At 43.0% G+C, this 25528-nt stretch overlaps 2 protein-coding genes across 6 annotated transcripts; one reads left to right on the top strand and one right to left on the bottom strand.

Annotated features, from left to right (window-relative positions):
- Positions 1–485: 485 nt before the first annotated feature.
- dhrs7 (dehydrogenase/reductase (SDR family) member 7) lies at positions 486–8701 on the top strand. 4 transcript variants are annotated; one of them, XM_061796041.1, is made up of 8 exons: positions 486–598; positions 681–722; positions 2534–2686; positions 3835–3941; positions 4527–4766; positions 5898–6020; positions 6095–6310; positions 7202–8701. In XM_061796041.1, the coding sequence occupies exons 4-8, from the start codon at positions 3876–3878 to the stop codon at positions 7241–7243; spliced, it is 687 nt and encodes a 228-aa protein (XP_061652025.1). In that variant the 5' UTR covers positions 486–598; positions 681–722; positions 2534–2686; positions 3835–3875; the 3' UTR covers positions 7244–8701. The 4 variants fall into 4 exon arrangements, with proteins under 4 accessions (XP_061652025.1, XP_061652024.1, XP_061652023.1 ...); XM_061796039.1 differs by having other exon boundaries at positions 488–722; XM_061796042.1 differs by lacking the exon at positions 2534–2686 and having other exon boundaries at positions 499–598.
- pcnx4 (pecanex 4) lies at positions 7320–20126 on the bottom strand. 2 transcript variants are annotated; one of them, XM_061796034.1, is made up of 11 exons: positions 19989–20126; positions 18156–18947; positions 17895–18074; positions 16156–16697; positions 15962–16062; positions 15652–15774; positions 14295–14655; positions 12629–12732; positions 10493–11598; positions 9219–9405; positions 7320–9145 (listed from the first exon to the last, which is right to left on the bottom strand). In XM_061796034.1, the coding sequence occupies exons 2-11, from the start codon at positions 18851–18853 to the stop codon at positions 8894–8896; spliced, it is 3654 nt and encodes a 1217-aa protein (XP_061652018.1). In that variant the 5' UTR covers positions 18854–18947; positions 19989–20126; the 3' UTR covers positions 7320–8893. The 2 variants fall into 2 exon arrangements, with proteins under 2 accessions (XP_061652018.1, XP_061652019.1); XM_061796035.1 differs by lacking the exon at positions 15652–15774.
- Between the last annotated feature and the right edge of the window lie 5402 nt (positions 20127–25528).

Genomic DNA, 25528 nt, shown 5'->3' with positions numbered 1-25528 from the left:
CCTACCACAAAACGCCAACACTTGCTTTGAAACCCTATTTTGCCACACTACCCTTGCTTGATACCACTATAACTTCTAAGATGGGAGCTTTGATTAAAATGGATGCAGATGGGAATTTGCATGGTGCAATTTTCTGGTTTGAGATACGTTGCGATTGTGAACGAGGACATTTCAATCACGTACGAGATTAAAGGTCATTGTAAAAAAAAGAATTAAAAATGTAAGTGTATACCTACTTTTGGGCCACCCTGTATATTGTTGAGGTCAACTAATTTATAATCTGCAAATAACAGCCAAAAATATTTTCAATAATACCTCTCCAACGTTATGAATTATGGGAAATTTGGTCAATCTCCAATAAAATTGGATGATCTAAAATACACAAATGCATTCAAAAGTATATTGTATTATGCATATAGGCACTTAAATATTCCAATTATTGGTATAATGGCAGCGCGGCAGCTTCTGTGGCTGTTCACGACCGGAAGTGACGCAATATCCGTCCACACGTTTGTTTTGGAAACTGTCGGCCAAGTTTTGTAAGCGATCCGAGTGACCGCAGCTGTAAAACAACGCTTTCCCATATGCAGCTATGGAGGTGTGTGTTGTATCGACGCTGTGCTACTTCATATTATTTTATGTGTTGGTTCACATGCTGACCTTCGTGTTCGCCGACGCAGATTTGACGTTGCTGTGGGCAAGTTTGCGCGGACGCAAGCCAGGTGAGGACACCGGGCAAGTCTCGTTATTTGACTACTTCGCAATCCTCCTGTGCTCAATGTTGGGCTATGTTGCTATTGTATTATTCGGCTGTACCGCGATGTCGTCAACACAATGTAAAAATGTCCAATATTACAATTTATATAAATGTTGCGGAAAGATGTACGACTAACACGTCTGTTTCACAGTTTGGGCACTGGGTTCGAATATTGACTTTTTTTGCAAAAGGAAGTTCATAAAAAAAAAAAAAAACTTCTGGCTTCGGGAGAGAGAGAGAGAGAGACGGGCACCACCCTCAACTGGTCGCCAGCCAATCACAGGGCGCCTGTAATAGACGAAACAAGCGTTCACGCTCACATTCACAAGTTCAGCACCCAGAGAAAACCAACGCAAGCAAAGGGAGAATATGCACAGGGAAAGCCGGAGCAGAGATTCCAACCCCATTCTCAGAACTCAAAAGGTAGAAGTACTAACCACTAGCATGCTGCCCACTAAGAACGCTATAATCATGTTTCCTTTTTAGTGTTGAATTTAAATTCAACGTACACATTGCTGTATACTGTACTGTATGTATTACACATCGCGTACTGTATAGGGCCTGATTGGCTAAGATCCCAAACTCTATCATGTTCATTCTAACAGATTGAACACGCTGTTGGTGGGCGGGTTGCGCGTAATCTACTAAAATGACAATCTTGTACTAACCAAGATCCCACATAGCGGGCGCTAAATTGTGTTCACTCGCTCCAACAGTCTGTTGGGAAAAGTCGATATTTAATAAAGAGTTTCGCTTTAAGGTAGCCGTGATTGTTTTCACCATGGAACATTTGGAGACCAGTGCAAGTGCAAAATAAAGTGATGGAATGTGTTAGTGGAAGACAAATAAAAAGAAAGCTATCGCTTTTTTGGGAAGCCAGCAACCACATCAATGTCATGTTTTGGTTGATTTAACTCTTCCGGGGTGTGTGGGTATTTGCCCCTCTTGCGGGACACCGAGTTTGACTTTGGACAGCACACCTGTAAAACCGATCTGTAAGAGAACATCAGCATTTGTCACATGGGGCTGAAATGAACCAGACGCGAGGAAATGCTGAGTTGAAAGGTGTTTTGTCACAGGTGATATGGCATGACCCCTTCTTGTGACTCGTTCCAAGTCAGCCTGAAGTTCCAAAGTTACTTTGCTCAATAGACAATATGGCACGAGCATTTTTAGCAGAAAAGGTCTCACCGCCTCCTCATTGTGCCGGTGCTACGCTGGCCCCGCTTCGCACCTGCCTTTTTAATCTCACTATTTGCAGGGAAAGATGCAAAATCAGCGACCGCATGCCTCACATTGGAGAGGTTCTGCGTTTGAATCTGGGCTCTGGCCCGCTTCCTTTGTGGAGTTTGTCCTTTCAGCCTGTGATTTTGTGCGTTTTCTCCAGGTACTCTGATTTGCTCCCACATAGCAAAAACATGCATGTTAGGTTCATTTAAGGCTCCAAATTGTCCATTGAGTGTGAACAATTGTTAGCGATTGACTGCCGACCAGTCCAGGGTGTACCAGGCCAAGTCAAATGGGATAGCTCCAGTTCACCCGCGACCCTCATGAAGACAAGAGCTATAGAAAATGAATGGATGGATATTTTTAAAACTACATACTCCATTCCTTTATTAAAAGTGAAGTAGGCAATTCAACTAGTGAGATGCGTGTAAAGATGCTACGTAATTTATTTCATAATGCCATGTTGCCCTGTGAATTTATATATATATTTAAAAAAAAAAGATTTTTGTTTTTTTGTTTTTTTTTTTAAATGTGTGTTTCACCAATCAGAGGTGAAGCTGAAGGGTCAGGTGGTGTGGGTCACTGGCGCATCCAGCGGTATCGGAGAGGAGCTGGCCTACCAGCTGGCTCGGTGTGGCTCGCGCCTCGTTCTGTCCGCCCGCCGCGAGGATGAGTTAAAGAGGGTGAAACGGCAATGCTTAGGTGAGACCACACTTATTTAGATTATATTAATCTGCAGTGTATGGCTCTATCAATGGTTGTTCACTTATTACGGAAATAGATAAGATAGATAAATAGTCAAAAATGCATACAAACACAAGGTGTAAAATGTGCGTTTTCTTGCGAGAATTAAGTATTTGATCCCCAAGCAAAACACAAGTTAGTGCTTAGTGGTGAAACAATGAGAGTTGTTATTGTTGTTAGTCGCCAGGTTTGCACACAGCTCAAGAGAGATTTTGCGCCACTCCTCTTTAAAGAAACTCTCTAAATCAGGGGTGTCAAACTCAAATTCACGGTGGGCCAAAATAAAAAATTGGGACAACGTCGTGGGCCAAACTCAATATTTAATGAAAAATCACCGCGATGTGCATGTGTCCCTTCTCTCCAGAAATGTAGCGTTCAAGTTTATCATAGGACAACAAACTTACATTTTGCTTAAAGACTGAATCTGGAATAAACAAACTTTAATATTATAAACACAATACATTAAATTTGCGATAAAAGACATCAGTGGTATTTATTGTTTTGTATTTAAATAGATAACCTGAATTTTCCTGTCTGTCCATCTTCTATTTATCTATCTCCAACTACCTTTCTTTTTCATGTAAATCTTTTTTCAAAGGCCAACAACAAAACAACCCAAACAAAATAAGAATGTCCTTCAATAAAAATCCAAACTTCAAACTATTACAGTCCCTCCCTATGAGTTGATAAAGGGCATTTAAAAAAAGCATTCATTCAATTTTGTCATATTCTTTGTCTTTGACTTTAGTGAACAGACAATCTGCCTCCCACCTGTCTTGGAAGTTCACCATTTTCCATCTTTCGTTTGGCCATTTTTGGGAAGGAGAAGTGTAAATTTGCTCGAGGAGACTGGTAGCATAGTTGCTAACGACTGCAACAGAAAGGGAGGGGCCGCTCGCCGGTCTAGACCGATGGGCCAGCACACTAGCAAAGCATTCTGGGATTTGTAATATTAGTGGCGCATGTGCTATATACTGGCGGGCCAGCGCTAATACACATCCTAAATGAATTGTCTCCACTGTTTTACGGGTTTGCCTTGACTTTAGTTGGGTTTGTAGTCACATTCTTTGTTATTGTCACTGGATGCCGTTTATGTGTACCTCCAGAGTCCTCGGCCCTCAAGGATGAGGATATTCTTGTTCTTCCGATGGATTTGTTGGAGAGGACAACCCATGAAGCCAAAACCCAAGCTGCAATTGAGTACTTTGATCGTGTATGACAGTTTTTCTTGATAAAAAATAGTTGTGCTTCAGTGTAACTTCCCAAGTCCATTGCAGTCGTTTTTTTCAATGGGAAATGATCGCTAAAATGAGCTGTTCCAGAGTCAAATGGTATGGTAATTAGCTGTACCGGCAATTTTAACATTCTTAACTGTCGTACAAGTGTAACAATAAGTTAACGGCTTTATAATGAAATAATTAAATTATGCAGAATGTAGATGGCGCAAACATAACATAAAATATTTTTTTAACTTTCCGAAATGTCATACAGGCGTAATAATAATAATAATAAAAAAAAGTATAGTCAAATTTCAATGTTCTCACCATGATCATGCGTGAAGATTACTGCATGCGGCTGGGGAGCTGAGCGTCTTCACATTATTGGCTGACGTCTTGTTTTTTCTCTTGAGGCATAGTGTTCCAGAAAATTCAACTTTGAAGGTTCCAATGAATTTGTGTTGTGAATTAGTTACGGTGATATTTCATCTGAAATTCGAGGGATTTAATGAATTCATGTTACATGTAAACTTACCCTGTGCTGGTTGACTTTACAGTATACACTACTCCTTACCTACTAGATTGACATCCTGATAAACAACGGGGGCCGAAGCCAGCGCTCTTTGTTCTTGGACACGAGTGTTGACGTGTACCAGGCTTTGATGGAGCTCAACTTCCTGGGTACCGTCTCCCTCACCAAGCAGGTGCTGCCTCACATGACGCAGCGCGGTACCGGTGCCATCGTGACCGTCAGCAGCGTGCTGGGCCTCGCCGGGGCGCCCCTGGCGACAGGATACGCTGCCAGTAAACATGCTCTTCAGGTGAAGATGCGCAAAAGCTGTCGCTCAGTTAGTGTTGGAAATTTTGAATGATGAATTAATGTAAATATATCCTGCCTCAAATTGTGGTTCTAATATGGGCTGTGTCCCAAGTTGACGCAAGGTACATTGTTCACTTGAACAAATATTCTTTAAACACAAACATAGGGCAAAATGCACATCTGCACCGTCTCATAGTCGTGCAGCAAGTGCTAAATTAAACACAGATATTGCAGTACAGCTCACATTGCAATGCGTATAAATATGTCCTTAACCACTTAGTACCATAGAGAGCAAAATCTTGTCTCATGGTAACCAAAGCGCTCTTGTTAATGCACAGAGGTGGCAAAACTCCTCATGCGCTATACTTAAGTACAGGTACTTGAGGGAGGGGAATGGTAAAAAGTAAAAGTACTGATTCAATTCCCAAAGTAAAAAAAGTAGAGGCTCTGAAATTTATTTGGGTACAAGAGTAAAAATTTATTTTTGTCAATAATATGCAATAAGTGTTTTGTTAATTTGGCACAAAGTTTAAAAAAAAAAAAAAAAACCTGCACACAAAATCGTTTTCCTCTTTTAATAGTTTGCATTGTGCTTGTACGAAAAAGAAGAAGAAAATGAGTGAGTATGCTATCAAATCAACATGTTCTCATAACTTTGCTAATGTTGAGAAACTGGCTAACAACAAATGCCAAATTAGCTGATGATAGCAACTGGAAAAAATAAACCTTACCTGTAAGGTTTTTTTTTTTCCGATTACACACAGAAATTTAACCTGGTGGTTTTTAGGCTGGCACGAGATGCAACTCATTTGCCACTAATCATTCTTGGAGCCAGCAACATGGAAAAGTCACTTACAATAAATAACGCCATTGATCCAGAATATCTCATTTCTGCAAATTTGTTGTGTGATTGTCATGAAGGCACCTTGGTTCAAAAAAATTTATATATATATTCAAATTACAGGCACTTGAAAAATCAACTTAAGTACAGTGAAAAAGTATTTGTACTTCGATACTTCCCACCACTGCACCTAAAGGTCTCCAATCATATCGTATTCGTGTTTGTTGAACTACAATAAATGCTTATTCATCATACCTAGTGCTTGATTAGATGTTATCTGTTTTTCCTCAGGGTTTTTATAATTCCCTTCGGACTGAGCTCAATGACTATCCTAATATACTCATCAGCAATGTGTGTCCAGGGCCTGTGCAATCATTCATAGCACAAAATGCCTTCACTGAAGACCTGCACAAGGTAAAAAAAAAAAAAAAAAAAAATGAAACATACTCTTTTTTGATGTTGTGATTCTACTGATATCCATTCCTCAGCCTGTGGTTTCAGCTGGTTACCAGGGACACAAGATGCCCACCAGTCGCTGTGTGTCTTTAATACTGGTGGGGATTGCCAACAGTGTCAAGGAAATGTGGATCGCGCAGCAACCCTTCCTGGCTTTCTACTATGTCTGGCAGTACACTCCCACATTCGCCTGGTTCGTCACGAAATCCCTGAGCAAAAAAAGGGTTCAGAATTTCAAATCTGGTGTGGTAAGTGTGTATAATAAAAAGCCTCACGAGGAATATATGTACATTTTTAAACCTCGCTAGTTTCTTTGTACCTGTTGGACAAAACCTTGATCCACCCTAGCAGCCACTTTAACAACTCGCATGAGCGCAGGCAGAAATATTTGACAAATCTCTGACCTTCTGTTGTGATAAACATCTTCCTTCCAAAGGCAAGAGCATTTTTGCTCCGCCACCGTGTCCCCGTGTTTAAGCCGCCGACTCCGGTGTAGTCTGTTTTCTTGTGTGAAAAGGCCGCGACGTGAAAGGATCAGCGTGCGACTACTGTGCACCGTTGCATTCCGTAGGGCTGACCTTGCACTATCACAACCATGCATGGAGGCTTTTTCAGTGTAAACAGAAATTATTTGAATGTGGATGATGCAAAGCCATTAACTGGGGGACATTTGCTGTTCGCGACCTTGCTAATTCTGTTAAAAAGGGTGGATGACATCTGCCCAACTACACTGCCTCACACACACACACACACACACACACACACACACACACTTCTAGTGCTGACTGATTGGCCGGAGTGTCTGGTGGCCTCTGCTGGGCAGAAAAAGCGGAGGGTCACATTCCTCTAAGTTGAAGCCATTCAGGCTCATGGCAGGATGCTGCAGTAAAATACTAGTTTTTTAAAAAAACGATTTTTTTAATTGAATAGATTTTTTTTAACTCATGCTTTTTGTTGACTGTTTACTTATAAAATGATCTCCATAATTTAACTCATAGTTGTATCTAAGTCAAGAAACAGCCAAATGAAAATATACAGGTGATGACCAGACTTTTTTTTTTGGGGGGGGGGGGGGGGGGGGTTAGGCACCCTGTATATATTGACAATTAAGTGTTCATTTTACATTTCTTCTCCTCCAGGATGCAGACTCTGCCTACTTCACCAAGCCCAAGACCTTATAAAAAAAAAGAAAAAAGTGGCTTCTGGACAGGAACATTTCAAATTTTGGGTGGGGGTGCAAAGAAGAATAATATCAGCTTCTTACAAGTAATTTTATTATATACAGAAAGACATATAAAAATGAACAAAGGTCAATCAAAATTATTTTCAAGTTGTAAACAAGTGAACTGTAAACAAATTGCACTGAACACGTACAGCAAAACTTACCCAAGGCACATCCTTGATATCTTCAAATAATTGTATTTTGTGTCCCTTTTTACCAGACAGGGAAGGTTATTTGAATATTGTAACAATTAAAAACAGGTATTTGGTGAAGGGCAGTTGATTTAAAAACACTAAATCCCAAACCAATGTGTTCCTGCTGAATTTAGCTTCCAATCAGCCTTTTTAGTATACTGTATATATACACTGGGTATGGAAAAAATGCAGACCCCCTTCAATTTTTTAAATCTTTGTTATACTGCAGCCATTTGCTAAAATCATTTAAGTTCATTTTTCCCCTCAATGTACACATAGCACCCTATATTGACAGAAAAAAAACAGAATTGTTGAATTTTTTGCAGATTATAAAAGAAAAACTGAAATATCACACAGCCATAAGTATTCAGACCCTTTGCACTGACACTCATTTAACTCCGGTGCTGTCCGTTTCTTCTGATCATACTTAAAATGGTTCTACACCTTCACTGGAGTCCAGCTGTGTTTGACTATACCGATTGGACTTGATTAGGAAAGCCACACACCTGTTTATATAAGCCCTCACAGCTCACAGTGCATGTCAGAGCAAATGAGAATCAGGACGACTGGTTGCAATCGAAGAAAAGATGAATGCGGCCAAGTACGGGGATATCCTGGATGAAAACGTTCTCCGGAGTGCTTAGAACCTCAGACTGGGGCGAAGGTTCACCTTAAAAAAAGACAATGACCCTAAGCACACGGCTAACATACAGAAGAAGTGGCTTCAGATCAACTCTGTGACTGTTTTTGAACGGCCCAGCCAGAGCCCTGACTTAAACCCAATTGAGCATCTGTGGAAAGACCTTGAAAATGGCTGCCCACCAACGTTCACCATCCAACCTGAAAGAACTGGAGATGATCCCCAAATCCAGGTGTGAAAAACTTGTTGCATCATTTCCAAAAAGACTCATGGCTGTATTAGCTCAAAAGGGTGCTTCGACAAAATACTGAGCAAAGGGTCTGAATACTTATGGCTGTATGATATTTCAATTTTTCTGCAAAAATTTCAACAATTCAGTTTTTTTCTGTCAATATGGGGTGCTGTGTGTTCATTAATGTAGAAAAAAATGAACTTATTTTAGCAAATGGCTGCAATATAAAAATGAGTGAAAAATTTAAGGGTGGTCTGAATACTTTGCGTACCCACTGTATATCCTGTTTAAATGTTCTGCCACATGTAACTGGTCGATGTGTCAGTTCTAATGTGAATTTTACAACTTCAATGTACTTTTGCTTTGTTCCTCTGTGGTACTGGACTAAAGCACCATGATAAATAAATGCAAATATGAAAAAACCAAGTTGTCAATATTCCATCATTCAAGGGGGAAAAAATCCCTGTTGTCTTTTCATAAGTCCTCACTGGTAAGACATGAAAACTTGTGGCGAGAGTGAAAAATCTATCTCCACCGCTGTGGTCAGAGGCAGGGGAAGTGAAGGGGTGCTGATGAGTAAATGGGGTACCCCAGAGGGGGGTCGGCTGCCTGGACAGTCAGGTTCCTTAACATGAAGGGGTGAGCCTGGATGCTGTAGCGCTCCTCGTCATCATTAGTGGCATACAGGAGCTCCCAGGAAAGGTTGGCCCACTGGCCTCGCACCCCCTCGCCGTTCAATCGGCCCACTTGCACCAGCTGCTCCTGCAAAGACAGCACTCGCCCAGTGTAGGTACCCTGTGGATGACAACGGTCACAACTCTACTGACCTGTTTTGTCTTATGGTGAAAATGACGAGATGTGTGCTTACCATAGAGAGGTCGTGTCCTAAAGAGAAGAGGAAGGGCTTCTCCTGAAGGACGCTATCATGCCAGCCTTTCTCAGACACCAATCCAATGTACCAGTCCCTTTCATATTCCTCCAAGGCACTGAACATCTCCTCGGGGGACTCCATGGGCCCAAGGCTTGCTTGATCGAACAAGAGCTTGAAACTAAACCTGACACAAACCATAGAAGTGGGTTTGTCCTCGTGAAGCAAAAGAAATACACTCCACTGAAGCCCCGCAATAGGTGAAAATCCACCAGAGACCGACCATCCATCCATTTTCTGAGCCGCTTCCTCCTCACTAGGGTTGCGGGCGTGCTGGAGCCTATCTCAGCTATCATCGGGCAGGAGGCCCATTCACACCTACGGGCAATTTAGAGTCTCCAATGAATGCATGTTTTTGGGATGTGGGAGGAAACCAGAGTGCAGGCACGGGGAGAACATGCAAACTCCACACAGGCGGGGGGCCGGGATTGAACCCCGGTCCTCAGAACTGTGAGGCTGACGCTCAAACCAGTCGCCCACCGTGCCGCCCCACAAGAGACCATATCAATTTTTTTTTTTTTTTATAGTTTTACCCCTCTTGCACACTTAAAACCTATTTAAACTGATTAAAATACACTTTAAACGAATTTGAACACACAAACATAAAATACGTAGAAAATCGTGTGCGTATTGTAGTGTCCATGTACATGCATGCGCCTTTCAAAGGCAATGCCTGTGTGTGTAAGTGTCTGGCGGTGAGCTGTGGCTGACAGCAGCACCTGCGTGAGTGTGCTCTTTAGCTTTGTTTTCCTGTTGTGACGGCATTCAACAAATGGCACATCGGTGACTGGCTCTCATTTCTACAGGCAAGGGCATTAACAGCAAGTGAATATACAGTTTTCCCCCGATACCGCAGTTAATCATTTTTTAATTCTCTTGTTTTATGGGTCAGTTTTACAGTAATCTTCAACTGGGAGTGACGAATAAACAGAAAAGACAGCTTGACACAAGCGTGCTTGGCCACTTACAGGCACTAAGCAATACTTAAAAACATATTTTCATTAAAAAAAAGTGTGATTTAATACGTTCAAATGTATTCATAGTGTGTGGGAAATGTAAAACTATGAACAAATGTGTTTATAATATATTTATTATATTGGCGCAGACGTTCGTCAGTTGCGGGTGGGTGTGTAACGTATCTCCACGATAAACGGCTTCAGTTCTGTAAAACACCATAAAAGTTATACGCGGAGGAGTACTGTTGTGACTTTTACCTGAAAGCCCTAAGCGCGAGCTGATGAAGTTCTTTGCTGGAGGAAAGCCACTCAAGGCCTTCTGTCCACGGTACGTCTCCACAGTAGAGCCTGTAGATGTAACTGGGGCTGGTAAAGGCCGACTCCGCCCCGAGCGACACCAGACACGAGAGCGCGACCTGAGCGTGGAGGTCCTTCAAGGTTTCGTCTTCCTTCAGCGCTTTGGTCATGTCCTCGGAGGTGTCGCTCTGCACAACGGGTCCGAACTGGCCCAAGGCAAATCTGTACCAGTCCTCGGGGAATAAAGGTCTGAGCTGCAGCAGCCGGCTCGGTAACAACGGCGCCGTCCTCCATCCCGTTGGCAGGTTGAACACCTCGGACTGGGGACAGCTGAACGTCAGCTGGCGGAGTGAGCCGGGACTCTCTTTGAAGATCTCCGGGTTGTGACCTTTGTCGACCGCTGGCATCCCGATGCCCAGTCCTAAAGGTTGCAATGGCTGCAGGGCAGAGAGGGCCATGTTTTCAAAAAGACTGTCCATCTCTACAGAGCCCGGAAGAGAGGCTCCTGTCTGCAGCATTGTGTGTCCAGACTGGGCCTCTGCGGTCACCAAGGCCACTGTCCGCCTGGCTGGTTGAGGTCCAAATAGATCATCCTCATCCGACCAGTCGCCAAAAGATGTCAGGCTGGAGCTGTCCTGTCTGAATCTGAGGGAAGATACCTTGGATTCCACCACGATAGCCTCAGGCAGTTGGTTGCATGTAATCTGCGCCTGCTGAGAAGACTGCGACCTCCGGCCCCCGATTCCCATCCCTTCTTCACAGCTCCACAGAGAGCCTTTATGCTTCCTAACGCAATAACGCAGAAGCAACCACACCAAGGCTTTCAGAAAGTCATCCTGAAGCTTCCTCAGGTTGTCGTGAGAGTCAATGATGCCCGAGAGGACGTTGCGAGCGTCCGAGTAGACGCGTACCGCCAGCACTGCGCAAGGTGTGAGAGCATTGGCCCAGTGCAGGTTCAAACCCTGGGTCAACCCAAGACGCTCCGGGCGCTCGAAAGCAGCCTCAAAAACCTCATCCACCCTGCGGGCTTCTACCGTGTGGCAAGAAGTCTCCTGTAGCTCCAAACCCTGAGAACAGACGGGCCACAAGGATTTGCACAATGGCACCATTTCAAGGATTTGCCCTTTATTCACCACCATAGTAGATTTGAAATAAAACAGTCAATATGTCGTCTGAGTGTAGAATTTGGGAGCTTTCACAAAAAATATGGGTTACTAACTTACCATTTACGAATTTCAACCTTTTTGCGCAGAGTACAGCGTTCCCCTACGGAATGCGCTGATGTAAATATTGGGGAAACCAAGCAACCACTGAGTGGGCTGATGGCGCAACATCGACGGGCTAACTCTACAGGTCAAGACTTAGCTGTCTACCTGCACTTCAAAGACAAACAAAACTTGAGGACAAAAATGTGCACATTCTGGACAGAGAAGAGAGAGACCATCACTAAACGGAGGAGGATGCTTACGACACCACCTATCTCCCGCACACGATGCAGTCCTTTTGTCCATTCCAAAGAGACTCATTAACTCAGCCTCTAACAAATAAACAACAATATTAATGAACGAGTTTCTACCCGACTGCTATTGAAGGGCAGAGGCGTCTTAGCGACAATCGTTTTGCATCCCAAAAGAGTGATACCATTCGTGGTTACGGGGTGTACCGGTAACTTGGAGAATAAACAGTTTTGCACCAACACCGCGGGCTTCTGCGGTCCCAACTACCTTGTTACATGAACTGATGAAGCCTGCTCGGATGAGTGGCAAAACGTCTCCTAAGACAAACAGAACAGTCTATTTCCGAACGATTCAATGCCCCAAGAACAAAAATATTGTAGTACTAAAAATGATGGTTGTATTTTCATGTCACTTTGTCTACATACTTTGGAGCCCTTGAAAATGGAGGTTCTACTAGGCATGGTGGCACTAATTACTACATGGTAAATGTCATATTTTTAAAAAGCTCTTAAATTAAACCTGAAAGGCTACACTTTTATTTCAAACTTCCATTGTGTTGGTGTCCTAAGACACAAAGACAAAAAAAAAAAAATCGAGATCATAATGTATGAACTGTATCACAAATAAGTAGAAAGTGTACCTTAATATTGACGGTGCAGTAGCCGTACCCTCTCTCCAGAACCACGATCCAAACCATGCGGTCCTGAAAGCGGCCGAGAAAGTGAGAGCCTGGTGCTAAAGAACCTGCGAGAGAGAGCTAGTCATCACCATTTAAAGTAACCAAAGAAAACCAAACCAAACTAGAAGAAACACTTGCAGACAGCTTGTTAGAAACGGTTGCATCTATCCTTGCTTGCCCTTGAATTTCCACCAGCAGATTGTGGGTGTTTATGTTTGGGGGCAGGGCAATGAAGAAAGGCCTTTTGTTTTAGGTGGCTCAGGGATAATGTCACATCCTGTGGAGACATGTCAGAGTGCCAGCCCCTGAGTCGTGATGGGAAGTGACACAAGGACGAGACCCCTTTACTGCTCGCTGCACACCCTCCAGTGTGGGCAAAGCGGGGGACACTTCTGGACTGTGATCATCAGCCATACAAGTGCTTGCATTGAATTATACACAGCTCACAAGATACAACATGACCGGGTGGCCTTGTGTGACACTTTGATAGTTTCATGAATCACCAGTTCATTATTAATAATTGTAAATATTTTTTTTCTTCTACCGTCTCGTGATAGAGGGCACAACTCATTTCAACCCTAAGCCAAACATATGATGAAAAGCCAGATTTCAAGTTGCCTTGGGTCTTTAAACGGTTCTACATTTTGTGAAGCCACAACGGGTAATCGATCAATTTGGTTTTTTTTTATAAACTACATTTCTCAATGTATACATGCATAATCTAATGCAATCCTATAAAAGAGACTGATTCAAAAGATCTGTCTTCACCAATGTAATAACGCAGCACTTTGATAGCAATAATTGACATTACTATTGTGGTTGTAGTTTGCAGTGTTGGGCAGCATGGCGGTTTAGTGGTTAGCACATATGCCTCACAGTTCTGGGGTTCAAGTTTCAAGTCTTGGCTCCAGCCTTCCTGTGTGGACTTTTCATGTTGTTTGCTTGTGTGGGTTTTCATTGGGTACTCCATCTTCCTGCCGCATTGCAAACACGTAACATGGAAGTTTGGTTGATTGAAGACTATAAATAATTGTCCATAGTGGTGAATGGTTCTTTGCCTCTATGTTGCTTGCAAATGGCTGGCATTCAGTCCAGGTGGTACCCCGCCTCTCGCCCAAAGACAGCTGCAATGGGCTCCAGCTCACCCACAACTCTAACGATGACAAGCGCTAGGGAAAATGGAAAGTTGCACAGTTTGCAGTGATGTAGAAACTCACTACAGCAGACGGTGCCCCATTTCCCTTCCGAATAAGGCAACCAAAATATTAGAAAAAGCTTTTCATATTGGCAAATGATCATTAGATCACATTTGATTGTGCAATTGTATTTGCTGTGGCTGCTACACATATGGTCCCAACACTTATTTTAAATGACTCAACAAGACCATACTCATTTTCTAATACATTTGGCTTTTAAGACTTGGACAAATGTAGCACTTATCCTGAGCACTCAATTTTGGATTGATAAAATGTATTCCAAATGACAACTAATAACTGTCAGTCAAACCTGTTCAAGCAACTGTGTTGCTAATGAACATTTTGTAGCACTTGCTGAGCAAATGCCAATTATGAATAATTTACTGTATTTGTTTGCTCTTTAACAAGGATAGGAGGCATGCATAACTAACCCAGAGACCCTCTTGCAAAGGCTGTCCTCAGGGCAGAAGCCAGACTTCCGCTCATTTGCTGGTAGAAGATAGAGTCTGGGCACGGACAGGCGGTACCGACGGGTCCCGGCCAACTGCGTTGAGGCCTGGGGAAGCCCACCAGGAAGATGGGCAGTGTGAAGAGGGGCAGCAGGGGGGCGGAGAGCAGGGCAGACAGGGTCACCACAGCCAACAGCAGCGGGCAGAGGGAGGCGTTGAGCGCCAGGAGAGTTCCGGCCGACTGACGCCGCTGCTTCTTCTCGGTCCATGAGGTCACCAACACAGTGAGAGTGAACTTTAACTTGGCCAGGAACTGGGTCAGTCTATCCATCAGGAGGCCAATCTATGGAAGTAACATATAAGCACTAGAGGTGAACACTGATCTTCTTTTTCATTATCGGCAGTCTTTTTTTACATATTTATACATATGTAAAAACAACAATGGCGTCAGCAAATTACCATAAATCAGTTAACGCTATTTATAGAGCACATGCCGCAAGAGCCGTCCTATCTACACACCTGCGTTGGAAGCCCGCTACCTGTACCTTTCAGTGGAAACATGGCTTTGGCAAAAGGTAATAAAGACCTACTTTTAACTTGGTCAAAAGGAAACATTTTATTGAGGTGAGGCATTTCTTCGTTTAAATTAATGTTTAGGCCACTTCCTAGTTCATGAACAGATGGGCAATGTCACTGTGATCCTGGGAGGTGGACTGTTCCGTTGAGGCCGTGATGTCATTAAACAGTAAAAATAAATGTCTAAATCTCCAGATCCCGAAGTAATTCCTCCCAGCTGCAAATATTTTGCAGAGGTGGCCTTGACTTGCCTTGCCTGTACAACTCTACATAAAATAGATTATAAGAGAGCTGTGGTGTTACTCTTCGATCCATGCAGATTGATGTTTCATTTTAGGATGTTGGATTGTTGAAAAATTCTAATGTTAATTTATTAAGGATTGTGTTTACATACATATTTTGAGAAAAGGGCAATTTTTCCAAAAGGAAAAACTTTATTTTAACAAAGGAAAAAAGATTTATTTCTATTATTTCTGTGCAAGTAAATGCTGGGGGGGGGGGGAGAAAAAAAAATGGTACAAAGATTGTTTTGTTTCAGGAAAACTAAACCAAATTCTATGGAAAAAAAAAAAAAAAAAAAATCTAAACTTGTTTGGAATAATGCCAGTCATTTGGTTTTTCTCATAGCGAAGGGGGGTAAAAATCGATTGAAATTAGAAATCTGATTTTTGCGGGGAAAGAAAAACGTATTTTAAGCCCATATCACCAGCCCATTAGGTGGGGGGGAAAAAGGTAGCTACTGTAAACAACGTGTTCTCCTCACCAGTAGAAGCTGAACCCCTGTGCCCAGGCTGTCCCAGCCAGGCAGCCTGTTGTTTCCAGCTGCAAGACGCACAATGATGACCACAACCACTTGCAGTAAAGCATCCTCTGAGCTTTGCCACGCCTGCACGTAAACATGCAGCAAAAACCATGTTGACCAGACAAATACTAATGGGAAAAGGATTTGTGTCAAGGAAACAAACGTAACAAACGAAATTTTGGGCCGTTTTCCTTTGACACATCTGTGCTCATTGTAAATTGGCAAAAAGTCAATATAGAAAGAAATATTTCTATTGTTTTTGTACGCTTACCATTCTGAAAGCTCGTGTGAATCCCACACTGAGAGGCACCCCATGGAGCTGCTGTAGGGATTTGTCCATAGACAGGAACGCAATCAATGCAAATGGAGAAACTGTGAACACACAAATAAACGGTTACATACAGAACAGTGTCGTTAATTCCTGAGCTGTAATATGGAGAGCAATGGACTTCAAGATGATCTCACCAAGACCAAGGAGGACTCTTCTGATGGCTGCTGCAATGAATAAGCCTCTGTTCTTCTGCTTGAAAGTCTGCACGCTGGACATGCCTTTAGGGTACACCGGATTGAGTAATAAGCCGGCACACACATAGGCCCCCTGGATCTCTCTGAGAAGCCAGCAGAGGGAGAAGAGGACCAAGAGGAGATAGCTGACAGGAGCCTGCGGTGCTTTGACCAAACTCTGGGAGTGAACCGAACTGTGGAAGTGATGCAACAGGCCTGCTTCTGCTAGGGCCGCCAACAACAGGCTCGCATACAACAACACCTCCCGGCAGCCCAGATTCCAGCCAAAGGTGATGGAAAGAAGAGGCGGGGGTGACCCCCCTCTGCGCAGGCCGTAATCCTTGCACTCGGTCCTGGGAGCATGGCAGAGGGTGCCAACCTGGCTGAGGTCCAAGCTCAGCAGGAATCCCGTTGCAGTGGAGAAGAGGACGACTCCCAGTGTTGATGGGATGAAGTAATTGCAGACAGCTACGCCAGCAGAAACGCCAAACATCAACAGCAACCTATGAAGGAGGGCACACACACACACACACACACACACACGTACAAATGTAAGTAACGGTAATCATAGCCATCTAGTGTTAGCACCAATAAGAGGTGATCCGCAGATTAATTACAATAGATAGTTTAATTACAATAAGTTAGAACCTATTATTTCTGTCATGTAATGTTGGTTTGACCTGACTGATTAGAATACATGGACGAGAGCAGTGATTTCCAACCTTTATGGAGCCAAGGCACATATTTTACAATTGAAAAATCTCACGGCACACCAACAAACAAAAATGTGACAAAAAGTGGATACATTAATTACTGTATATAGTTCCTGCCATCTAATAGAAGACCATTCATTTGTTCTGTCTGTCACTATGCCTCACTGGCATAAAAAGATGAACAAAGATACATTTTTATTGTAAATATATTTTTTGGAGCGATTAAGTACACAAGTATACACAGTAAATTAACAAGTTGATTTAAATAGACATTGCTCCATCTTGTGATCGGATTGGTGATCAGGTATCGTTTTTTTAAACTCGCTGATCGGCCCCAAAAATCCTGATCAGGACACAGGCAAGTCTTAACTTAGAGTTGCATGCATTCAGTATAGTACTTCGTTGTGCTGCAACATGCCGGGCAGCATTGAGGTCTACTGGAAGAGATGCAGCAGAATAGAGAGAAAAAGAAAAAAAAAAAACATTAAGAGGAAGAAGCGGCAGAGAAGGTCCCCAACTAAACTCAAGTAATAGTCAATGTTCTCACAGAGCAGAAAATGTATATGCCTGTGAGTAATGTTGGATCCTCTTTTGTATGTTTCTCCTCCGTGTGTGTTAAAGTAGCAGTTGTTTGAAAGTCTACAGTTACTGTAATGTCAATGGTAATTTCCGTTATCCCGCCTATAGTGCTTTGCATCATATGTTAGCAATAAGCTAGATGACATTTGTTCGACAAAACTAGATGGTTTGTTTGAAATTTTGGTGTTTAGTTATACAATATTTAATTCTTGTTTCATTAGTTTTAGAGTAAACTTCAACTGGGAGTGACAAATGAGGTTTGAGTGTACTTTCATTAGATTAATGTGTCTAAAGTGTGTTTATAGTCTCCCAATACCACGGATGTTTAACTATCGCGGGTGTGTCTGGAATGTATCCCTCACAATAAATGGGGCTTCGCTGTACTGTATATCATATTTCAACACAGACCTGAAGTTACTGGACATGGGGGAGCCTCCTAATCCAAACACAAGCCCCTGCTCCATGCCCCAGAGGAACAAGGCGTCCAGGGGAGGAAGTATCCCCAGTGCCCACAGCAGAGGTAGGAAGAGGAAAAGCACATGAAGAACCTGGCTGGCAAGTTGGAGCTCAGGAACTGGGCCCAAGAACCTAAAAACCATCAAGTACAGCAAAATGTCACCTATGGATTTGACTTGAGTCAACGCTATTGGTGAGTTTCTAGTTACCCACCTGTCGGTCAAGTCCACAACAATGAAAATGAAGATGTAGAGTGGTCGGGTGAGTGGGGTAATCTCATAAGTGTCCTGTGCCTGGAAAGTAGCAGTCTCTGTGGCTGTATTGACAACCAGGGAATATTCCGCTATGCACACAGTCACCCAACTTAGGACAAAGACGACCAGTGACGCACCTATGCTGCCGTACAGAGCGGTCAGTCTGCCAAGCAGCACGTACCATGTCCCGAAACCACATAGCAGCCCAGCCAGTAGCGTATGCATCACCACATTCAGCCCAAATCTCTTCCCGGGAGCAATAAATCGGACCGTCTCTGGGCTGACGCAGTGAGTAAACTCCACTTCCTCTTCATCCACTAGGGTGTTGGGCGCACCAAATCTCTCCACGACACCGCTCCGTCGTCCGGCATACAACGCCACAGCCTGGACTCCCGCCGCCACCGCAAACATCAGCGCGCCGGAGAGCATGGCAGCGTGCAGCTCCTGGAGAAGCTGCAACTGGCAGAGGAGTGTGCCGACACCCCCGAAAAGCCATGGCGTCAGGAAAAGGACGGCCTGATTAACGTAGACGTAGGGCGGAGCGCAGTAACCCAACTTAAAGCGCGGACCCCCCAACACTGTCTGGGGGAAGCGCTTCCAGAAGAACTCCTGCTTGTACTCATTGAGAAGGGGCACATCTGGCCCCATTCTGACCATTCCCGAAAGGGTGGCAGGTCATCTCCAGGCAGCTGAAGAAACCTTTCCAGTCATCATTCCCATGTTGGGAAGTGCTGCTGAATCACACCTTTGACTATGCAAAGAAAACAGAAATGCATTGGTCAGTATCATATAATTGGTATGGTAGCATTTCTTGTCAGGACTCAATATATGTGGAAAACCATTTTTTTTTCTCTCTCTCTACATATGTTACATTTGACATATTACATACATTAAAGTTCTTAAGTCACACTTTTTAAACATTTTGAAAAATATTGATTGCTGAAGTACATGACCTATTGTAAATCATCCTCATTCTCTTGTCATGTCTAAGACTGATGTTGTTTTGTTGTGCTTGCTTCTTGTACACTTGGTCAGTAGCCTATTTACTGTTCTCCATTCTGGATGGATGGTAGTCCAGCGACAGTAGTTTGTAACTGTACTATGTTTTTTATGTATAGGTCCATGTTGAGCTTTATGTAGACTGCATTTAGTTTAGTTTATTACATTGTATTGTTATGACGGGAATTGTGCTCCGCCTTCTTGGTTAGATCATCCTTTAAAAAGATACCTCGGTCTCCATTGGTTTTTATTTTATGGTTAAATAAAGGTTTAGATGGATGGATGGATCCATCTATGCGCATAACGTATAGTGACGGGCAGAAGTTGGAACAATAGATGCTCTTCCACTAGATAGATTGCAGAGGGTAAAATTAACCTGTATAGCCATCATTATTTAAGTTTTTGTTTGGTGTTGTGCCGTCAGATTTTCAAATGTAAAAAGTGTGCTTTGGCTCAATAAATGTTAGAAAACATTCATGAAATCTGTATAGCAACAGCCACAGAGTTGCTAAAAAAAACACACACACACACACACACACAGAGAGAGAAGCAGCAGAGGTATAAATGTGCTAACGTGTCCATGCAAAGTTAGTAAACGAGTATTTTGACAAACCCTCCTTGAAAACAAACAATTGATTTCTGTCCCGTTTGTGCCTTTCTAGTCCCAGTTTTGTTCGCTATATTGTTAGCCAGCGTCCACGACAACCCGACCAGAAGCAGCTTGATGTTACTGACATACTAACATTGCGGCAATACGGCGAGTTACGTTGTCACTGGTGCGGCGTAAGCTTACCGTGAACTCTGAAATCCACCACCGAGGCGAAACTTTCTGGGGTATTCCACAGAACAGACAAGAATGCCGAGAAAATTGCGGAAATCGTGAGCATTAGCAGCTAGCCGAGAGCTATACTACGCCAAGCAACATCGACTATAACGCGTACACAAGATGTGAGCCAATGAAAGGGAAGAAGAGGGTAGCGTTTGCTCTGTGATTGGACATACGCGCACAAAGTCCCGCCTCTTGCACGGCCGCCTTCGCCGCATCAGTAAAACTTACAGACGCTCGAAAAACTTGCTTACGGTAGACTGAAAACCGATTTTTAATGCTTCAAAGCAACATGTAGCAGGCGATGGTAATAATAGCATACATACAATAAATACAACAATTTTAATTTAATATAATTTTTTTACAAAAGAGGAAAAAAAACAAACCGTAATTGGTAGCATGGTGACGTTTGTTTAGCATGTTTGATTCACATCGTCCAAGGTTGTGGGTTCGAATCTCAACTCCTGTGTGGAGTTTGTGCTTCCTCTCACATTCCAAAAACATGCATGTTAGGTTCACTGAAGACTCAAATTGTCCACGGGTAATGTGGATAAGCACAAGCACTACAGAAAAATGGAGAAAACAAATAATGAGGGTATCAGGAGCAAAGTCGTGTTCAGTTAAGCAGCATTACATATGACTGATTTGGTTGTAACAATGAAAGGAACACCCCCGTCTTCACATATACGATTGTGCATCCTTATCTTGAATAATTTATCAACACGCCATTCTTTAATAACTGAGAGAGTACGTTAAGATATTCAAGACCTGACTGTAATGCGCTTACTTGACCCCAAAAGTGACATGCCAGGAAGATTATGTTGTATTCGTAATCCTTGTTTTTTTTCTTCTTTATGCAAAAGACAATTCTATTTCCATATAACGAAAGTGACTTTATCTCGGAAGAGACTCACGAAGTCATCTACTAAATGGCCACGATATCAACACAACGAAAAACAATAATCTGGAGTCAAGGAGATTAAACTGCTGCTGTTGTTATTTGCCATTGTGCTTGAAGGGTTAAGGGTGTGCACAGGAGATCTATTTTGTTGTTGTTATCGTCAGGGGAAAGAAGCAATTTCTACTTTTATAGGACACAATAATGCATAATAAAAAACCTAGTTAGTCGCGACAACATGTATTATAGCCTATAATCCCTCCCAATGGAAATGATTGCTGTATTTGGCTACAGCTGCAATCATTATATTGTAAGAATCATTAGGGAAAATGAGACTGGTCTGTTAGGGTGCAATCCATGTTTTTATACATGATGCTTTAATGGGCACACATATTTAAAAATGACCACCAAAAAAAAACAAAAAACATCATCATCCACACATTGCAAGTTTTTGATAAGATTTGCAAGATTTCCAAAATGTTTTCTTTTAAGTCTAATTCTGGCCCTCCTGTCATTATTTGTTTCTATATTTAACACTCTTTATTCCTGCGAGGCTCACAGGGAAACAAAAAAACAGGGGGAAAAGCGGCAAGAATAATAGGGGATGAAAAAAATGATAAAAAAAACGACACAATGTGCACCCTCTGAAAGGAAAATGATTCCTGTTGTGCTGATGAGCAGCATCTGCAAGAGTCATTTCTATTCAAGGCTTGATGTGAGTGCAATTGTGACCTACAACCACAATACATTTAAAGTTAATACAAGATGATAAATGTGTAATTTGTCATGTCGCTCCGAGCAATGCGCCTGCCGTTATCTACGGAATAAAACGTCAATCAATGGCGTCATGTCTGTAAATGTCACCCCCTCCCCCCCGACACTGGAGCCTTAGTGGATAGCGGTGGAAACATGGTCCATTCAGCAATTATTCACAGAGTCTTGGACTAATGGTGCTGCGGCTGCAGACACACACAGCAAATGTAGGGGGTCAGTGGAGCAGCAGTAATGGCCTCCATACGGAGCATGTGTTCTTTCTTCCGTGTGTGAGTGTGTGTGTGTCGGTGGGGGTCGGAAAGTGCATCTTCTATAACTGATTCATGACGAGCACAAACATGTCTAATTACGAATCCAGATCATATCAGCGCGGGGCCTGTCGCTCTCCACCCTCTTCCGCCTGAGCCCAGCTCCATATCAGGCGGATGAAAACATAACCTGTCACATTCCATCCCATTAAACCAGCTACGAAGCGCGTGGTCGAGCTGCACGGAGAAAGGGAGAGGGAGAGGGCAGTGCATCTGGGTTCACTCAGCAGCGCCCATGAATTATGTACCATCTTTGGCTTAATTTTATTTTAATGTTAAAATTCTGACAACTATGCAAAGGGAGACAGAAGCACGTGTGTCAACGTCAAGGCCCGTGGTCCACATCGGGGCGTCCGCCTCAATTTATGTCCAAAACTAGCCATAAAATGCTAACAACCAAACTATGCAGAGGACAATTATGAAATATGATGCGGTGAATATTAGGGTTTACACTGCCACACGCTCTAGCCCAGGGGTGTCGTTGGTGGGGCAGCCATTTTCAGCTCTTTCCAGAGATGCTCAATTGGGTTTAAGTCAGGGCTTTGGCTGGGCCATTCAAGAACAGTCACGGAGTTGTTCTGAAGCCACTCCTTCGTTATTTTAGCTGTGTGCTGTGTCATTGTCTTGTTGGAAGGTGAACCTTCGGCCCAGTCTGAGGTCCTGAGCACTCTGGAGAAGATATATATATATATATATATATACACACAACCCCCAATTGCTGTCAGAGTCGAATGAAGCTCCCCTGCCTGTTGTAGCTCCAGAGTCGGTCGGTGTCAGCGCGGCAGGGCACATAAATGTTTGATTGCAGTTTTCTGTCAACAACTAATTTACTAATCAATCTCTTGTAGCAAAACTTGCAAAACAGCCCATTTTTCACATACGCACTGCATAGTGTGTTTGTGCTATCAGAGAGATTCTAAACAGGTGTGCCACAGCAGGCGTTGTAGCTTGTGAAATGCTGGATAATATTTCCCCTGTTCCACTCCGCCCTTTCACATACTGGCAGGTGTCGCTGCAATTTAAACATCTTGCTGGGCATCCAACGACAATCGCGGCCCTTAATCCCCCACCCCACCCATTGTCTCATGACCTTCCCCTTTTCAACATAGTGCAGCTTTATCATGATCTTGCAGTTTTTCCAAAATAATATATAATACATATAAAACAAACTATATTTACTTGAAGGATTGGTTTTAGTGTGTTTAAGAAAGTCAAAATGGTCCTTGTACCTGCATGATTCAATGATTTTGTATGCTGCCCTCAGAGGAAAGAGTTTGGATACCTCTGCTCAGACCAAACGACTAGTCCGTAAAAACAAGCACAGTGCAACTCAGCTTCCGGCAAGCAGATGTCGTGGCTCGCCATGTTCCCCCCCCCCCCCCCCCCCCCCCCCCAAATAGTGTGGTGCAAACACAATTTCCAGCTTCATTTAAACAGCCTCTCGAGGGGCTCTTCCTATGGAGCCAGCGGGCACGCTGCACACAACCGCATTTATACATATCTACATATCCATACTGCACATGTGTTACACAAATATGACATGTGTAATTATCCTTTGTAATACCTCATGAATTAGAGCACCCGGGCTGAGCCCCCAAATCTGTGCATATAAGTCCCATCAGCTGCCATTTTCATGTCAGGCGGGCAGGGCAAGGTAATGACATTGCACTCACTTGCAGTCATTAGCCCCGCTTAATGCTGGGAGTTAACGCAAATTAAGTGAAGTTAAGTACATGCATTAGAGGAGCTTGTTCCGGAGAGCTTTGCCCTTTTTGCCGCCTGCGAGCTGCATGCTTGGACCGTCGACACAGGCCAGCAAAAACAAGCACACGAGTCAAACACAATCATTCTGTGACGTTGGTTGACTTCCAAATTGATCTAATTACAAAAATTCCAGAATGATATCATGTAAAGTCTGAAAATGGCTGGTGACCAGTGCAGGGTGTAGCCCGTCTCCTTGCTCAAAGGCAGCGGGGAGAAAATTCACACAATAGAAAAGTGAATTAACATATTCAACTTTTCAACTTTAACCGTACAGACAAGGTTTTACCTAATATTTTAACATTGAATTGAACAAGGAGAGCTTAAATAAAATGAACTTAAAGTAAAACAACTCCTTCTTTGAAGTGGAAACAAGGAAGTGTTTAAAAAGTGATACTGTCACCTAATGGCATTTTTGTAGGTACTGCTGGAACTACAGTATGTGGTCGTTTCACCGGTATGAACTGTTTAAGTAAGCGTATGCTCAACATTGTGTCTGGTTGAAGGAAAAGGGTATATTGTACTGAGCAGACGGCGCCATTACTTCCATTTGTGGTTCTATGTTTATGATCACACATTTCTCTTTGCCATTCCCCTCAAAATACAAAAAGCTAAAGAAGAAGAAAAATACATTTGTGGATGTAAAACCTTTAGTTCTGACATAGGCAACGTAGGGTTGGCGGAGCACAGACAGCACATTCTGTTGTTTACTGTGGGAGCAGAAGAATTTACAATATGAAGAGTCCTGTAATATTTGTTGCATTCATTTAGACTTGAGCGATTGAAACTTTAGATTTTTTTTCCCAGAATATTTTTGGTTGAATTGTACCAGTATTTTGGAAGTTCCACTATATTAACTACGAAAAAATATTGATACAGACCAACTGATTAACTACTGTCTGTCATGTAAAATCAATTGAACCATGAAGAAGGTCCAAGGACACGAGTTGAGACTCCTTAAATTCATTAAAGACTTTAAATTGTCCGTGGGCATGAACGTGAGCGTGAATGGTTATCTATATGTACCCTGCGACCGGCTGCCGTCCACGCATGGATGGGCATATCTGTCTTTGGCGTTTGTGTTAAGTACTGCACTACTGGACACAAGTTAAAGGGAAGCAGGGAAATGTATAATCCTGTGTGCAACAGAAGTAACATCTTAAAAGGGCGAGTGGACAAGGTCACTGGTTCATTTCCAGTTACATCCCACGAGATTTGCTGACATTGCGCGTTTTTGTGTGCGTGTGTCGAAAAGAGGCTAACATGATGAAACCGACAATCTCTGAAATCCATTTGGACCCCGCTCAAGATTACATCTTTATCTGATTGCAGATTATTGTCCACAGAGAGGTGTGCTAAAGATGGATTATCCACTTGTTGGGGACGCATCTGACCCGATGGATGCAAGCGTGCCAACCTCTAGCCCCTTTGCATCTGTGGCGGGCGGGTCCCTCGGGTCCCTCCCCCGACTTGTTTGGGATAACAGCAAAAAGTGACACCGAAAACCTCTCATCCTCAGATTACCATGGTTAGTGATTCACATGTGGTCAGAAAATAAAGTCAAGTCATTAGAAATGCATTTAAAAGGGATGTACTGCATGTGCCGCTAAAGCAGGCTAATTGTCTACAGGCCGTTCTTTGCATGAGTTTATGTCTGTTCCGTAACACAGTCTGGACACACGATGTGGTATGCTTTGAATTACAAACTATTCCTTTTCTTCTCCAGACTTGTCTCTTCCTTCTGATACTAGTTGACCCTGTCAAAA

Source organism: Phyllopteryx taeniolatus, chromosome 13 (genome assembly GCF_024500385.1).
Source record: "Phyllopteryx taeniolatus isolate TA_2022b chromosome 13, UOR_Ptae_1.2, whole genome shotgun sequence".
Classification (NCBI taxonomy): Eukaryota; Metazoa; Chordata; class Actinopteri; order Syngnathiformes; family Syngnathidae; genus Phyllopteryx; species Phyllopteryx taeniolatus.
Note: the sequence above shows the minus strand (reverse complement) of the source record. Positions and strands in the feature narration are given on the sequence as shown.

Excerpts from the sequence above, each read along its gene's own strand:
- pcnx4 (XM_061796034.1), bottom strand. The coding sequence starts at position 18,853 with ATGGTCAGAATGGGGCCAGATGTGCCCCTTCTCAATGAGTACAAGCAG. Across the intron at positions 16,698-17,894 it reads CCCATGTCCAGTAACTTCAG|GTTGCTGTTGATGTTTGGCG; the intron begins GTCTGTGTTGAA and ends CCTCCTTCATAG. Across the intron at positions 16,063-16,155 it reads AAGAGTCCTCCTTGGTCTTG|TTTCTCCATTTGCATTGATT; the intron begins GTGAGATCATCT and ends GTGTGTTCACAG.
- dhrs7 (XM_061796039.1), top strand. The coding sequence starts at position 593 with ATGGAGGTGTGTGTTGTATCGACGCTGTGCTACTTCATATTATTTTAT. Across the intron at positions 723-2,533 it reads TTTGCGCGGACGCAAGCCAG|AGGTGAAGCTGAAGGGTCAG; the intron begins GTGAGGACACCG and ends TTCACCAATCAG. Across the intron at positions 6,021-6,094 it reads TCACTGAAGACCTGCACAAG|CCTGTGGTTTCAGCTGGTTA; the intron begins GTAAAAAAAAAA and ends TCCATTCCTCAG.